This window comes from Sus scrofa, chromosome 6 (genome assembly GCF_000003025.6).
Source record: "Sus scrofa isolate TJ Tabasco breed Duroc chromosome 6, Sscrofa11.1, whole genome shotgun sequence".
Lineage (NCBI taxonomy): Eukaryota > Metazoa > Chordata > Mammalia > Artiodactyla > Suidae > Sus > Sus scrofa.
Genome location: NC_010448.4, coordinates 115,689,302 through 115,706,612, shown reverse-complemented (window position 1 = coordinate 115,706,612; position 17,311 = coordinate 115,689,302). Strand labels below are relative to the sequence as shown.

Genomic DNA, 17,311 nt, shown 5'->3' with positions numbered 1-17,311 from the left:
TTGTAAGAGTATTAAGATGCTTTTGTGATCTTGGAGTTTCCTAAGATCTTTATTGAATTTAGAATTCATAGTTATAAAAAGAATTGATTTGCTTGAGAGAAAGGGAACCATATGCTCTATGTTACCTTGTTTATAGTTTAACAGGCCCACACACCATTTCAGAACTGTAGGGGTCCTATCATACAATGTAAAGGATGGCTTCTGGAGTTGTGCAACAGCTGGTAATACTGTTTATTTTCTTATTTTTCCTCAAATACTGTTTAATCCTACTAAAAGTTGTTAGAATATATATAAATAAAATTTAAGGACATTTAGTCCTGTGATTCAAACAGTGACCTTGTATTGTGTTTATAAATAATGGGTTTTAATTTTCAAGCTTTTCTCCCTATTATTTTTGACGACTTTTATTTTGAAATAATTTTCAAACTTAGAGAAAAGCTGCAAAAATAATATTAAGGACTCTGTTATACCTTTCACTCAGGTTTACCGTTGGTTAACATTTTGCCTTACTTGCTTTACTATTCTTTCTCTGTTCATGTACATATTAATTTTTTTCTAAATCATTCTCAAGTAATTACTCCCAAGTAAATTGCAGGCACCTTGCTTTTCTGCCCCTAAATACTTCATTGAGTATTCCTAAGGACAAAGACAATCTCTTACATCATCACAAAACCATTAGTAAAGTCCAGAAGTTTAACATTGGTACAGTACTCTTATACAGTCCATATTCAAATGTCATCAAAGGCCTTGGCTGTAAGACTTTGTTTTTTCCCATCAAGAATTCAGTCCAGGATCACACATTGCATTTACCTATCTTGTCTCTAATCTGGAACAGTTTCTGAACCTTTGTCAGTTATAACATTGACATTTTTGAAGAGCACTAGCCAGTCGTTTTAATGTAGAATAATACCTCTTTGGATTTATCTTATGTTTCCTCATGATCAGATTAAGATTATACGTTTTTGGCTGAAATACTACCTAGGTGATGCTGTGTCTTCATCACTAAATTACATCAGAAGGTACATGATATTAACTTGTCCTATGATTAGTGATGGATCATTTGATTAAGGAGGTGTCTGCCTTTTCTTCTCAATAAAGTTACTGTTTTTTCTTTTTATAACAATAAGTAATAAGGTGGGGAGATAATTTGGGACTATGTAAATATCTGATGTCTCATTAAAGTTAGGTCAATAGTTTTAGCTTCCTTTGGTAATTCTGTACTTTGAATCAAAGTTTACTTTAGTGATTACTAATGGTAATTTTCCATTAGGTTTGATGAAGATATCAAATTTAACCCCAAGTCTATTTCTTATTTTTAAGAAAATTCTTTTTCTCAAACTGGTTTGATTAATACAAGAATCCCTAGTTTTAGTTGTAAATTGTCATATTTTGATCATTTAGAATATGTCAAAAAGGCAGGATTAGCATTTAGAAAATGAAGCAGTGTTTTCTATTAAATTTACTCTCTTTTTTCTTTTTATGGCCTCACCTGGGGCATATGGAGTTCCCAGGCCAGGAGTCGAATTGGAGTCACGTCTGGGGCCTGCACCACAGCCACGACCACGCAGAATCTGAGCTGAATCTATGACTTAGACTGCTGCTTGAGGCAATGCTAGATCCTTAACCCACTGAGTGAGGCCAGAGATCAAACCTGCATCCTCACGGAGACAAAGTTGGGTCCTTAGCCTGCTGAGACACAATGGGAACTCCAAAATTTACCCTTGTTATAGTCCCATTTTACTAAAACAATGTAGGGCATATCCTTTTTTTTGTGTGTGGGGGGGAGCATATCCTTTTTTATTTCTCTGTATTTCACCTTTGAAGTATTTTATGTTCTGTTCATATGATTTACTGGGTTGGGAGATATAGCAGGTTCATCATATTAAGAGTAATATATTGGACCCAGAGGCTTTCAGATTGATGATGTAGTTAGTGCAAATTACTCTCATAACTTGATAAACTTTAGCTTTCTTATAAACCTGCGGTAATAGTATTACACACCTTGGTTCTCTTTTGGTGGAACTGTCTGTCATAAGGTTGAGTCAAGTACTTATTGTGAAACTACTGTACAAATTGTCCAGTGTTGATTGTGAAAATACTTGTTGCTACTTTTAAGCTGAAAGGGAAACTCTTCATTGTGTGTTTTTCTTCTTATGGTAAGTGGTATATAGAGCTTTATTTAGTATAATTAGAAGTCCCCAAAATAGCTTGTTTTTCTTATATGATTTTAAACAATAGTACATTCTTTGAACTTTTTATTAAAGTGTAGACTAGCTTATCAACTTTCACAAATTGAAGAGCACTTCAGCATAACTAGGACCCAATCAAGAAAGAGAATATGACCAGCACTCCAAAAGTTCTGTGCTCTCTTCCTGGCATGCATCTTCCCTCCTTCAGAGTGAACCTCTAGTTACGTGTCTCCCACTCATAAGTCAAAAGCACATTAATTCTTGCTTTTGCAACTATAAATCAAGGGTCCGGAAACCTTTTCTCAGGAAATCCAGATAGTGAATATTTTAGAATTTGCTGGTCAGAAGGTCTTTGTCAGAATTACTCATCTCTTGTTTGGAGTCCAGAAGCAACCGTAGCTAGTGTGTAAACAATGTGTGGATGTGGCTGTGTTTCTATAAAACTTTCTTTATAAAAAAAGGAGGCAGGCTGCATTTGGCCCATGGGGTGTAGTTTGCCAATCCTGTGTATAGATCAGAATCTAACTAGGCTAGCAGAAAATTAAAAATCAGAATATTCTAGATGGTGAAAGAAAACAGAGAAAAAAATAACCAAGAAAGAAACTAATAATGATAGAAATGGGACATTATTCTCTATTTTTATTTAGATGACAGTGATATTTATTGAAATGTTTACAGTGTGCCTAACACTAGCTATATTAAGACTTTTACATACATGTTAACCTTCAGTTAATGTAGTTGAGGCACAGTAATCTGTGAAACTCAGCAATCCATTTTCAGAAATGAAATTCTAAAGCAGTTTTGGTCCTTTAACTGTTAAAACAGATGCTATGCAATTGAATATCTGCAGCCTAAGTAGCAAGCAGTTTTGTTAGATGAGAACCATAGCAACTTTTGAAATTACTATTATCGTGAACCCCTTTTTACACATGAGGAAATTAAGTCTTAAAAGTATTAAATAACACAGCCAGGATTACAGAGCTAATGTGTGAAGTTGCTGGATTTCAAGTCTAACCCCATCACATAATAGAGAATGCATAGTAAGTGATTATGGATCCTAGTGTCTTTATCCTTGATTATATTGCGTATGATTCTAACTGGTTGTTTAAATAACAGCAGGAAAAGTATTTTTCATGCTTTACCTTTATCTCTACTAATTTTAACTTCGTTTGTGTATGCTATTCTTGATTTAACAAAGCAGTGTTTTTATTGTCATGTATTTTTTTCTTTTCTTTTCTCAGGAGCCACCAGAAATGGAACTATTAAAATTTTTCAGGCCAGAAAACACTACAGTTTCTTCAAGACCATCAGTAGAGCAGCTTTCTAATCTCATTAAAATGAGTCTTCACTATCCAGAATCCTTTAATCATCCCTTTCATCAAAAAAGGTTTGAGATATATTTTTGTTAAAAGTTTTACACAATAGGAGTTCCCATTGTGGCTCAGTGGTTATTGAACCCGACTAGCATCCATGAGAATGCGGGTTTGATCCCCGGCCTTGCTCAGTGGGTTGAGGATCTGGCACTGCTGTGAGCTGTGGTGTAGGTTGCAGACATGGCTCAGATCCCTAGTGGCTGTGGCTGTGGCTGTGGCGTAGGCCTGTGGCTACAGTTCTGATTGGAACCGTAGTCTGGGAACCTCCATATGCCGTGGCTACAGCCCTAAAAGACAAAAAGACCAAAAAAAAAAGTTTTCCACAATACACAAACCTGTGTGTACATGCACACAGAGACACACAGACTTATTTTGACAATGGCAGTAACCTAAATATTGAAGAAGATCCACTCTAGATGGATTTTTAGATTATTTTTATATTTCAACTATTTTGAATTCTTCCCTGAGTTTTGTATGTATCTCCTGATGCATGTATGTTGCCTTATCTAGGAGTTTACTGATTTATGCATCCCATAAGTAGTGTGTGGGAGTTCCCTCTACTCATACCTTCACCAACACATTGTATTGTCAGACTTTAAAATTTTAGCCTTTTAAGTTATTCTGAAATACGTTTGGTCTTAAATCTTTATCCAGGTCTTAATTGTTCTGTACTCATCCTGTGTGCTTTTGACTCACAGATGCACACTGGGATCCCTGGGAAATTGAAGAACTACAGATGCTTTGGTCCTGCTCCCAGAGGGTCTGATTTGATTGGTTGAGGGTGGAGGCTGGACATCCAGATTTCCTAAAGTTCTCCAGATGATTCTGATGTGCAGCCAAAGTTGAGAAAAAAATTGTTTTATTCCTAGTGAACCTGTCTTGACTTCACATTCTTCCATAGAAAGGCTTTTTTTTTTTTTGTCTTTTATCTTTTTAGGGCTGCACCTGAGACATATGGAGGTTCCCTGGCTAAGGGTCGAATTGGAGCTGTTGCAGCCACCCTACGCCACAGCCACAGCAACATGAGATCTGAGCTGCATCTGCAACTGACATCACAGTTCACAGCAATGCCAGATTCTTCTTTTTTTTTTTTTTTTTTTTGTCTTTTTGTTGTTGTTGTTGCTATTTCTTGGGCCGCTCCCATGGCATATGGAGGTTCCCAGGCTAGGGGTCCAATCGGAGCTGTAGCTACTGGCCTTCACCACAGCTCACAGCAACACTGGATACTTAACCTACTGACCGATGCCAGGGATCGAACCCACATCTTCATGGATACTAGTGACTTTTCCACATGATTCTCTTATGGTAAAAAGTGTCATAGAATTTAGGCAGTGCAGAGAAGTATGTGAAAGTGGACAGGTTTGATCAAACTGAAGCAGAGTAGTGGGTTACAATAAAGCATCACAGAATCAAAATTATGCATGGAAGTACCAAAATAAGGCTGGTTTGAGAAGGACAAGATATGGCAGTTTTTTCCAACTTTGGCTGCACAATAGAATCCCCTGAAGAGTTTTTGAAAATCATGATGCTCCAGCCAAAGTCTCTGGGAGTAGGACCCATGGCATGTGGAACTTCCCAGGCTGTGAATTGAACCTGAGCCACAGCAATGACAACTTTGAATCCTTACCACTAAGCCACCAGGGAACTCCTGGGTGTCTGTATATTTTAAATAAATCCTCAGGTGATACCAGAGTGAATCTGTATCAGTTACTATTGCCATGATAATGCTTTGTGGTAAACCCCTCCAGAATTCACTAGCTTACAAGGCACTTATTCCCACACTCATGGGTCTGCAGGCCAACTATGATTTGGCTGAAGCTCTCCTTCAGGCTGTGGGTTGGTTAGATTCATGTCTTTGACACATATGTTTTGGGGTCAGTCCACATGGGCAGCAGCTACCTAGGATGTGTTCTTCTCATGGCATATCTCTGGAGTACAAAAAGTGAGCTGTATCGCAATAGTACATTTAAGGCTTCTGTTTGCATCAAAATCATTTATAATTCCATTGGCCAGATAGCCTCTCCTTCACAGTCAACAGTAATATCCACAATCCCACAGTAGGAAGGTAAGGGAAGTGAGTAACTGCCAACAGTAATTACAGTTACCACAGTAACCAGGATTGAGAATCAGTGAAATAGAGAGTTGAGTGAGTGGGCATCCTTATAAAACTAAAGATCAGAAGTGTAATTGAGTGAGACAGCTGGAGAGTTGGAGATAGTTGTCAGAGAGTAGAGTAGTATTTCAGAGGCAGTTATTTAAGGTGACTAAAAAAATTTTGCAGTTTCATCATGGAAGTTAGATGGCTGAGTTTTGAATAGTACTGGTGGTTGTGGAGGTGACAGGTCAGGGTTTGAGAAGGAACTGAATGAGTCATCCAACTTGGGAGGGAAGTTCTCCAAAAGAAAGACAGAGATCAGGGTTGAAGGAAAGAAAGCAAACTCATGCAGAAGCTTTTAATAGGTAAAACTGAGAAGATATGGAAAAGAAGCCTTGAGCAGTCTGTCCTGTCTAAGTGGTATGCCTGCTTGGCAGACGTATTAGAGGAAGCAGAGGGTGTGAGTGTGTGTGCGCGCGCACACGCACGTGCGCATGTGAAGCATCTTTACCTCATCCCTCCCCGAATCTCTGCTGTACTGATTTACTACCACTGGTTTTAGTTTGTCAATATGGGGATAGATAAAAAGAATAAAAACCTTGGAGTAGTTTATAACAAGGATGGAGATGTTTTTATGGGTGTGATAGGAGGGAAAAAAATGAAGAAGTGGTATTAGCTTCATTAACAAGACATTCTGACCTGAGATGTGGAAGATGTTGGAAGAAAAGCAGCATCTGTTATTGAGAGGACTGTAGAGGAAGCTGTGTACTCAGCCAGATCTCAGTGGAAGCAAGATGTAGAAACATAAAGAGAAGAGGTTGAGGATTAGTGGCATGTTCTTAGTAATGGAGACGTGGGAGGAATGGGACAGGAGGAGGTTTGGTCATGGCAGTGGAACACATGGCAGCAGAGGAATGAGAGTATAGGAAACAGTAGGTGACCAGAGATAATGAATCATACTGGGTTTAGCTGCTGTGGCATGTGAAAGTTCCTGGGCCAGGGATCATACCCTCACCACAGCAGTGACCCAAGCCACTGCAGTGACAACACCAAGTCCTTAACCCGCTGTACCACAAAAGAACTCCCTGCCACAGCTCCTTAAAGTCAGAAGCCATATTAGTTAATGTTTGTGGAACTCTTGAACTTGTGTTAGACACTATTGTCAGCACTTAGCGTATTTGATCTTACCGAGTCACCACAACAAACCAAAGAGGTAGATATAGCTATTTTTCTCAGTTTACAGTTGAGAACATTGAGGTACAGAATTATTGAGCTGACATTTAAACGAACCCTTGCATCTGACTCTGGAACTCATGCCTTTAATAATGCCACAATTTAGTGACAGTGCATCAGATTAGCATTTTTACAAAGGCTTTTGTATTAAGCAGTGGTTTTCAAAATGTATTCCCAGACCAGCAGCAGGGGACTTGTTAGAACTGTAAATTCTTTTTCTTTCTTTTCTTTTCTTTTCTTTTCTTTTTTTTGTCTTTTTAGGGCCGCACTTGTGCGGCGTATGGAGGTTCCCAGGCTAGGGTTTGAACTGGAACTGCTGGAACTGTAGCTGCCGGCCTACACCACAGCCATAGCAATGTGGGACCTGAGCCGCATCTGCGACCTACACCACATCTCGTGGCAGTGCCGGATCCTTAAACCACTGAGTGAGGCCAGGGATAAAACTTTTATCCTTATGGATGCTAGTCAGATTCGTTTCCTCTAAGCCATGACAGGAACTCCAGAAATGTAAATTCTTGAATCAGAAACCCAGGGGGTTGGGCCCAGCAGTCTTTTTTTGAACAAGCTCTCAGGTGCATGGTGTGAGGACCACGAGTCAGGTATGAGAAACACCCTGTATAAAGATTGGATTGGAACTATATCTAGTCACTTATGATGGAGCATGATGGAGGATAATGTGAGAAAAATAGTGTATGTATATATGTGTGACTGGGTCACTTTGCTGTACAGTAGAAAATTGGCAGAACACTGTAAACCAGCGATAATGGGAAAAAAATCATTTAAAAAAATAAAAATAAGATTGGATTATATCAGAGTGAGAGTCTAGAAGTTGCATAAAGCAGGAGAGGTGATGACTTGAATTTGTAAGGAAAGTGAAGACTGAGTGAAAGACCAGGTTCCAGAGCTGTGTGGGAGACAGAATTGACAGGAATTTGTGAAAAGTAGTAGAAAATTGGGAATGGGGAGAAGCAGGCCGTAGCCCCCACTCCTACTTAAATACTTGGTATGATGCCTTAAGGCTTGCTGGGGAGAAGGGTGAGCTCTTCACTGAAACAGTGCATGGAGGAAACAGAAATGAAGGGCATGACTTTGGGGCTAGGAAACATCAAGATGTTCTCATTTCTTCTCAGGCTAGAGGCATCTAGATGAAGCATGGAGAATTTGAGGCCAAATGGGAACAGAATAGCAAAGGTCCTGAGGTTTTGCTTTCGGTTACAAATGATGTGACTGGAGTTTAACTTAGTGAGGTGCTCTAGACTGGAAACCTATTTGGTAGTCCTTGTTGCCGTCCTTTCCTTGTGAGAAATTTGTGGGGGAGGTAAGGGCATATCGTCAGTACAACCTAAGGATAAGTTTTTGAAGTTATTTTAGTTTTTGTGTATGGAAATCTGTTATTTGCAGTATGGTTTGGAAAGTATTTCTTAGCAAGAGGATATAAAATTTCTGAAAGCATAAAATACATTATTTGGGCAGAATTAATAGTTATTTAGTGTGAGCTTATAAGATTGTTTTTCTTTTTTTAGTTATCTCTTTATTCTTTGTGTTAATAGAGTAAAATATTTTAAATAATAGTATGTAACCAGGCTTCATTTGTGCATAGATGATGTTCATTTATTATGTCCTCTATCTGAAATCTGCACCAATCTGTTCATGAGTTCTCTTCACGGCCTGTCCTTCTCCTATGCTTTAGTGATTTATTAATTACAAAGTGAGATGGGAAATTAGGTTAATTGAGCAAATCTGTTTACTTGAAAGGACTTTCCTTATAACTTGCTTTGCAGAAATAACTCTCATATTCTTCCAAATATGATGGCTTTTATGCAAATTTGACAGAAGAGCAAATGTCAGTTTAGGCCAGGTGCTCAAAGTAATTTTCAAGAAACATAGAGAAGACCAGTTGGCGTTTTCATGATTTTTTTTTCTCCATTGATCTTAGTTGCAATTATTTACTTCAGGTTTTTATTTTAGGAAATAACCACTTAGAAACATTTTGGTTATTGTTAAGGCGGCGGGGAGGAAGGAGGAAGAGGCTGGAGCAGTGAGATCGCAAGCAGGGTTTATAGACCAACAGAGTGGCCAGGAGCCCTGAGCAAGTAAAAAACTCAGGTCCCCCGCCTTTGGGAGAGAATCAGGTTTTATAGGCAGGGGGTGAATGTGCTGAGTTCTACAGGTCTGGGATGGCAGTTGGAATCATGGTATACAATTTAACTTTGTCCTTGGGGCTGTTTTTGTCTTTGGAAAGTCAGCCACTTTGTGGGCTTGGTTGTTTTGCCTGTGGAGGTCTGATAAGGTAGACTGCAGGTGGGTCAGTGAGTCATGCAGACTTATTCTTTTTTAGGCCTTTATTTTAGTTTCCACCTAAGAGTTATTTTTTAAGATTACCTGTAATAAATGGAAATAAAATAGTTTGTGGATGTGTATATTCTGGTATTTAGTATTCAGGCATTGTATTAATATGTCTTACTTCTTATTTATATGAATAATTTTGTCTTGAATGATTTTATAACTCAATTTTTTTCCTTTCTTGAATCTAATTGTTTTTGAGGAGCTATGTTGTTAGGTACTCTTTAAGTTTTATTTTCAATGGAGTTTCCTTTGTGGCTCAGCAGTTAATGAATCTGACTGTCATCTGTGAGGATGCAGGTTTGATCCCTGGACTCGCTCAGTGGATTAAGGTTCCACTGTTGCCGTGAGCTGTGGTGTAGGCTGGCAGCTACAGCGATGATTTGACCCATAGCCTGGGAACCTCCATATGCTGTGGGTGTGGCCCTAAAAAGCAAAAAAAAAAAAAAAAGTTATATTTTCGAGAAGGTTTTTTTTCCTTTTTAATACCCTGCTAACCATTGTTTGTTTTTTTCCCATAGCCTTTGTTTAGTACCAGTGACCCTTTTACTTTCCAATTGTTCAAAGGCTGACGTTGATGTAATAGTTGATCTTCGGCATAAAACAACAAGGTAAAGATTTATTTAGGGCAAGTTTTTTTGTAGTTAAAGATTGATTAGGAGGCAGTTTATATTTTGAAATTATGCAAATAATTACTTACTATGGATAAAGAAAATTTACTCAGGCATACCCTGATTTTTTTTGTTTGGTATTACAGAAGTATTAGAGAAGAGTTACAGAGGATTGTCTTAGCATTTCAGTAGTGACAAAATGGAAAGCAATGTCCAAAAGCAGCAAATTATTTTGGCCTGACACAAAACTTTTATAAAAGTGCATTGGTAATAAAGAATTCTAAAATTAAATATCAGCAAGTTTGTGATAGAAGGGTTTTTTGTCTTGTTTTATGATTTATAAAATAACACTTAAAAAGATATATAGGTCCATGCCTTCACATCTGGTACTCCAAGAGCTGAATGTTTTTTGGAAATCAGAAATTTTTGGATTTTTTTAGAAAAGCAATGTGAAGTGTATACTGATTGTTATTGCATTATGTATGGATAACCAGGTGACTAAGAGCTCAGGTTTTAAGTCAGGTTCCATCATTTACTAGCTGCTCTTATGAGGTTTAAATAAGATAATTCATCCTTAGCATCATGCCTAGAACACAGTAACTATTAATAAATGTTAGTTATTATATAATAATAGCTATTGCCATTACTGTTATTATTAATAAACAGCTGACATCATAAAATAATTTCTAGAAATAGAATTGCTAGATGAAAGGGATGTGTTATTGAGATTCTGGGGAAAATGTATGAAGCAAAACATCTTCCAACTTACATTTTCCTCCTCCTTTAGCCCAGAAGCATTGGAAATCCATGGATCATTTACGTGGCTTGGACAAACACAATATAAACTTCAGCTTAAAAGCCAGGAGATTCACAGTTTGCAGCTGAAAGCATGTTTTGTCCATACCGGTGTTTATAACCTTGGAACTCCCAGGGTATTTGCCAAGTTATCGGACCAAGTCACAGTGTTTGAAACAAGTCAGCAGAACTCCATGCCTGCCCTAATCATCATCAATAATGTGTGACAACTTACAAATTTGTACCGAGATCCACAGGAATCAGTTTTATTTTACTGAATAGGTTTTACAGCAGTATTTGAAATATCTAACTTGTTTGAGAGGTTGGTATTGGATCACTGCAAAATACCTTTGACTTGTCAATGTGTTGATAATGCAAAGCACGTTGGACTGATAATACTTAAATTCTTTTTTTGTATTTCTTTAAACCCTGGTAATAATTTACATGCTCATAAACAGAATTTCAACATATCCATGCACCTTATTAAGCCCCATGTTAAAACCAATGTCTAAATCTGCTGTTACAACTGAATGATGGTATATGAACCTTAGGGGATGATTTTGAGGAAGAAAAGGCCTTGTTGGCAATACTCCTGTTAAGCCATTAGTCTATAAATTCCAGCTTTACTGTGAAGTTCTATAGAGTGTTAAATACAGATTTTCCTGTCTTGCTTCACACAATTCTCTAAAATCAGTTTTGAACTTTGGTTATAGAGTCTTCATACTTCAGTATCTGGTGGTTCCTATGGCTTATACATAACTTTGTAAAAAGAAAAAAATTTTTTTCTCCTTCGAATATAGTTTTGGGAGGAGTTTGACTCCCCCCTCCCTGCCCTCATTCATCTCAGCATAGAGTGCACTATTTCACAATATGGGATTTTTGTCGTTTAAATTATCATATTCTTTATTATGTAACTTTAACAATTGAGTTGATCTGTTTAAAATATAAATCTACTCAAGTTAATTAAGCTTTTCAAAAATGTATTATATTTATAACAAATGTACTGTAAATAGAATAAAGACATGCTATTCACTGTATAGATTTATTAGATGCCTTTTAAAAAAAGTCTGAGAACGATATTTTATTTATTTATTTATTTATTTATTTATTTTGCTTTTTAGGGCCACACCCACAGCACATGGAAGTTCCAAGGCTAGGGGTCGAATCGGAGCTACAGCTGCAGGCCTACACCACAGCCACAGCAATGCTGGATCTGAGCCGTGTCTGCGATATGCACTATAGCTTATGGCAATGCCAGATCCCCAACCCACTGAGTGAGGCCAGGGCTGGAACCCGCATCCTCATGGATACTAGTCAGATTCACTTCCACTGCACCATATTCTTTATTTAAAATGTACACCCAACCGTATTATTATAGCAGGTATTAGAGAACCAAAATCCAGGAGAAGAAGGTCTAGAGAGATGAGCTTTTCATCTTGGACGGTTTGCCCACTTAGAAGAAGCAGCTGAGAGGCCAAGACTGCATTTGATAGGTATAGGTCAGAAGAAATAACTGCAGCTGAAGCAAGGAGACAACAAGGGTGGAAAGGAGACCAAGAAAGTTTATAGAAAAATACAGAATTCAGTGAAAAAGTTTCGTGTATTTATGTGGAGTCCTAGAAAGAGGAGAAGATAGAACAGAACACTGTAGAATCTGAGAATTTTCCAAGATGGACATCATGTTACAGATCCAAGGAGTTCAGTAAATCCCAAACAACATAAATAAAAAGGAACCTATACTCAGATGCATCGTCATGAAACTGCTGGAAATTAAAGACAAAGGGAGAAACAGTCTTGAGTACTGAAGACAAAACTAACTTGAGCCGTAGCAGCAATTCAACCAATAGACTTCTCAACAAAAATAACAGAAGCCAGAAGATAGTTTCTTTCAACCCTTTGAAGATAACCCTACAAACGGTTAAGCCTGAATTCTAAACCACAAGAATACTTTCAAGGTTGGAAGTGAAACAAAGAGATTTTCAGACAAATGAAACCAGACTGTTTATTGCCAGGTGTCTGTAGGATAATAGTGTCTGGCTAAATCTAAATCTTTCATTCTCCAAATGAGAATATAAATCAATAAGAAGAGCAGGTGGAAACCATACCTAGCTCGTGCTTGTAGCATAACTAGACAAAGAATACTACAAATTACATGCACATGGAAAAATTTAGCCTGAAATTCCACCTGCCTCTCTCAAGCATCTATGGCAAGCTGTTGAAGAGAGTGGAGGTGGGGAAGATAGGAATCCAGAAAGACACTCTGGAAAGGAGTAAGAGGAATGGGGCCTAAGAGTGGACTGCACTTACTCTAAAGAAAGAGAAAGTCATCCTAACTGTAAAAGTACAAGACATTGGATAGATGAGAACTCTGATGACAAGCAAGGCACTTGAGGCTTTGCAGTGGAGCCTTGTAAAAGCAGCAAGGAACAGGGCCCATTTATCACACAGCTAAGGAAATGCCTCCTAAAAGGAATTACCTTATCAGTTGGCTACTTAGAAGAGGGTTGAGTATTTTGAAACTTGTGCAGCCCAAATAACTTTCAGTTTCAAGTGAAATTCTTCCATTAGAGATTCATATCCTGGGAGTTCCCGTCGTGGCGCAGTGGTTAACGAATCCGACTAGGAACCATGAGGTTTCGGGTTCGATCCCTGCCCTTGCTCAGTGGGTGAACGATCCGGCGTTGCCGTGAGCTGTGGTGTAGGTCTCAGACGCGGCTCGGATCCCGCGTTGCTGTGGCTCTGGCGTAGGCCGGTGGCTACAGCTCCGATTCGACCCCTAGCCTGGGAACCTCCATATGCCGTGGGAGCGGCCCAAGAAATAGCAACAACAACAACAACAAAAAAAGACAAAAGACCAAAAAAAAAAAAAAAAAAAAAAAAAAAGAGATTCATATCCTTAGGCCTGACTTCCAGAAGACTCCATTAAAATGCAGGTGCCTGTAGGTACCCTAATAGGGTACCTTCATCCATCTGTAAAATATAAGATTTTTTAGGAAGGCTAAGAGTGAGGCAAGACTAAATGGGACACAGAGTGGTGTTTAGGAGGCAGGTGAGGCACGCTGGTGGAGGGGCAGGGATTGGTGATTCCGAAAGAGGAGGGGGTAGGATGGTGAAGAAGAACTTGACCCATTTCATAATTTTGCTTAGGGTCAACCCTAGAATTATCGGGCTGTAGCTTTTCACCTCAGAGGAAAGGTTTGCATATCATGTGTCGTCTGTCCCCACCTCTCATGATTTTGTTTTGATTTTTAAACTGATAGACTCAGCTTTCCTAAAACTTGAAACAGTTCTTTCTCCTCAGATGCGGAGGCAACGCATGAATTAATTGTGCAGTACATGGTGGCAGGAAAGGACACATCTGATAACTGGATGTTTGTGAAGGGCCAAAAAAAAGTGGTATTTTTCTTGCATGTGAATGAATGGTCTGTCTGAATAAACATTCCACCAGGATGTAGTATAAAACAATTTGAATCTTTTGAAGACTATTGCTAATCTGTTTCTTAGAAAGTCTGCTCTCAAAATAACTTGAACTAGAGAAGGGATATTTGGGGGCAAGAGAGAACAATAGGGAATTTTAATGCAAAGCACAGACAGAGGAAGGGAGGTTTCCATCCTGGAAAGTGAAGGGCTGCCACCGGAAGCTGCCATGGTTTTTAAAGTCCACATCCCATCAACCCTCCCAGGAAACTGCACAAAAGTGAGAAGAGATCAGTGAACCCCACTTTTCAGGTTCAGAAAGACTGCGGATTCAAAACCTGGGCACAAAACAACTCTTGAGAGCAGGTTGCTGGTCTATGCCTCTGCTACCGCTGCTCGTGCAGCAGGTCTCACGTGGGTCTTGGCGCCTCCATTCTTTCCGCCCTGTGTTTTGGAATGTTTGCGGCAAGGTGGAGAAGGTGGTCACATCTGGGCATGAGTATTTTCCTCTTGGAAGTTTAGGGCCATGGGTTTATAAAAATGTCCTGCGAAGAGAGCAAATTTGAGAGGGAGAGGGAGGCATAGATATAGTGTGTCCTGAAACATGTTTACAACACAGTTGAGAGCCAATTATTAATATTCAGGAATTCTGTGAACACAAACCCTCCTGAAGAATCCAATTACATAAACTTACAGCTAAATACAGTATATTCAAAATGAAAGTACTACTGAAAGTTCCTTGCTTGCTAAATATTTTGCTGTAACTTATGTTACCAGAAGGGGGACCCCTTCCAGGGCCGAGAGTGGCTCTTGTGTAACACCCAGAAATGAACTGCCGGAGGAGATACCTGTACTGACAAAGCCAAAGACCTTATTGGGAAAGGCCACTGGGGGTGCAGAGCAGCAGGTAAGGGAACGGGAGGATGGCTCTGCTGCAGATTCCGGGATTATGGCGTTGGGTGGGTTTAGCCTTCTGGGTTGTCTCTGGCCAGTCATCTTGCTTGTGCCCATATTTGGTCCAACTTGGCCCTTCGTGCTGCCCCGAACATCGCTCAGTCAGGATGGATTCCGGGGTAAAGGTTTCTGTGAGTTTGGCAGGACATATCATGGGCTGGGGTCTCCTCCTCCTTGGACCCTCCCATATTCTTCCTTTTGGTGGCAACTAGTTAGTTCCATGTTTCTTATCAAGACCTCCTGTTGTGAGACATCTCAAGCAAGCATTATTGTGCCTGGTCACAGCTGGTGGTTTTGGTCAATGGTTCCCTAATGCACTGTGGTTTGTGTCTATTGTGTCTGGGATGGGGGGGCGGGGCATGGGTGGAAAGGGTTACTACCTAATGGGATGCTGCCACTCATCTCCCAACTTTGCATTCAGTCCTATCTCTTTTCAACTCCGTGTTGTCTGGCTCTGGTAGATTGAAACTGGCCATAATGAGAAGTTTGGCTGCATATCCGGGTTTGCTGTATTGATTTTTGCTTACTCTCAAACTAAGAAAGTGATGGAGAAATGTTAATAATGTAGATTAAACTTTAACACATTGCCTGCCTGTAGCTGTCACATGAATAGCACCAATAATTAAGGAAATATTCCTCTCAAAGCAGTTGTTCATGTCTATTGATGAACAGGAGTGGACGTGCCATCTCACTTTTCCTCTTCCTCCTTAGAGTAAACAAAAATATCAACCAGCATCATACTGGAATTACTTTTATCTGTGAATCTTAGCTCAGGTTGGTTATCCAAGAGCTCATTGAGAATCAGTGGGCTATGTGGAATTTACCATAAAGAATATTGCATTTTTATTATTGTCTCATGTGTGCTTCAAAGACTTTATATCAGTTTAAAAACTTTTTTTTTTCTCCTGGAGAGTAATTTGATAAAACATTTATCACAGAAAGTTCCCATTGAGGCTCAGTGGTAATGAACCTGACTAGTATCCAAGAGGATGCAGGTTTGATCCCTGGCCTCACTCAGTGGGTTAAGTATCTGGAGTTGCCGTGACCTGTGGTGTAGGACACAGACACGGCTCAGATCCTGTGTAGCTGTGGCTGAGGCGTAGGCTGCCAGCTGTAGCTCCAATTTGACCCCTAGCTTGGGAACTTTCATATGCCACAGGTTTAGCCCTAACAAGCAAAAAATAAAAACAAGCAAACAAACAGAAAAACATTTATCACACCTCAGGGTATGGGCATAGACCATGAAAAAGTTAGTGTTCTGACATCCACATTGCACTTAGCCAAGAGCTAAGGTGTCTTATAGAATCTTTCAGCCTTTGGAACTCCATAAAGCAGTGGTTCTCAAAATGCGTGGGCATGATCACTGGGGTAGCTACTAAAAATGCAATTCCAGAGGCTTCCTCCCCAACAATTTGGTCTACCTGCCCTGACCAGTTTTGTTGGTCTGGTTGAGAGTGGGTTGTCTCTGGCCAGTCATCTTATTTGTGTTGTTGGGTTTTGGTTTCGTTGTTTGTTTTAAATCTTGGGATTTTAACAAGCCCTGACTCTAAGGGACTTGACACCACACTAAGAAACGTTGCACCACAGAGTCTGAGAAGCACTGTGTTCAGCTGCAGATTTTTTTTTTTGATCTTTTATGTTTTTTGTTTGTTTGTTTGTTTTTCATTAGAGCTGGTTTATACTGTTCTACTGTTCAATTTTCTACTATACAGCATGGTGACCCAGTTACACATACATGTATACACTCATTTTTTCTCACATTATCATGCTCCAACATAAGTGACTAGATATAGTTCCCAGTGCTGCACAGCAGGATCTCATTGCTTATCTATTCCAAAGACAATAGTCTGCATCTATTAACCCCAAGTTCCTAATCCATCCTGCTCCATCCCTCTCCCCTTTGGCAACCATGAGTCTATTCTCCAAGTCCATGATTTTCTTTTATATGCCGTTTGTTTCTATCAAGTTTTCAGGAACATCATGGAAATGTTAATTACCCTTTAAAAGTTCCAGGAGGCTAGGCCAATATTTTGAAATATGCCCCTAAAAATGTGACGGATTGCTCAAAGATTAATTTTCTACTTAAGGACATCAAAATAAAAATTGAGTTTATGATAGCTCATTTGCTCAATTAAATACAAAATAATGACACTCAAATCTCAGCTTGCCTGTCAATTTTATTTTTTGATCATTGGTCATTAAAAACTAACTCTTACTAGTCTTTGCTGTGGTCAGTTTTGCCATTCACAATAGGCTCTTTTGGACAGATTATTTGTAGTCTTTACTAGATAGATGAGAGTG

At 39.1% G+C, this 17,311-nt stretch overlaps 1 protein-coding gene across 2 annotated transcripts in view; it reads left to right on the top strand.

The window, feature by feature from the left end:
• TRAPPC8 (trafficking protein particle complex 8) overlaps positions 1–14,104 on the top strand; it is a 94,160-nt gene extending 80,056 nt beyond the window's left edge. Inside the window, exons 27-29 of one of the 2 annotated variants that reach the window (XM_021096212.1) lie at positions 3,431–3,576; positions 9,755–9,844; positions 10,632–14,104. In XM_021096212.1, the coding sequence (XP_020951871.1) occupies positions 3,431–3,576; positions 9,755–9,844; positions 10,632–10,866 (471 nt within the window). In that variant the 3' untranslated portion in view covers positions 10,867–14,104. The remainder of the gene's footprint in view (positions 1–3,430; positions 3,577–9,754; positions 9,845–10,631) is intronic. The other variant, XM_021096211.1, reaches the window with a different exon arrangement.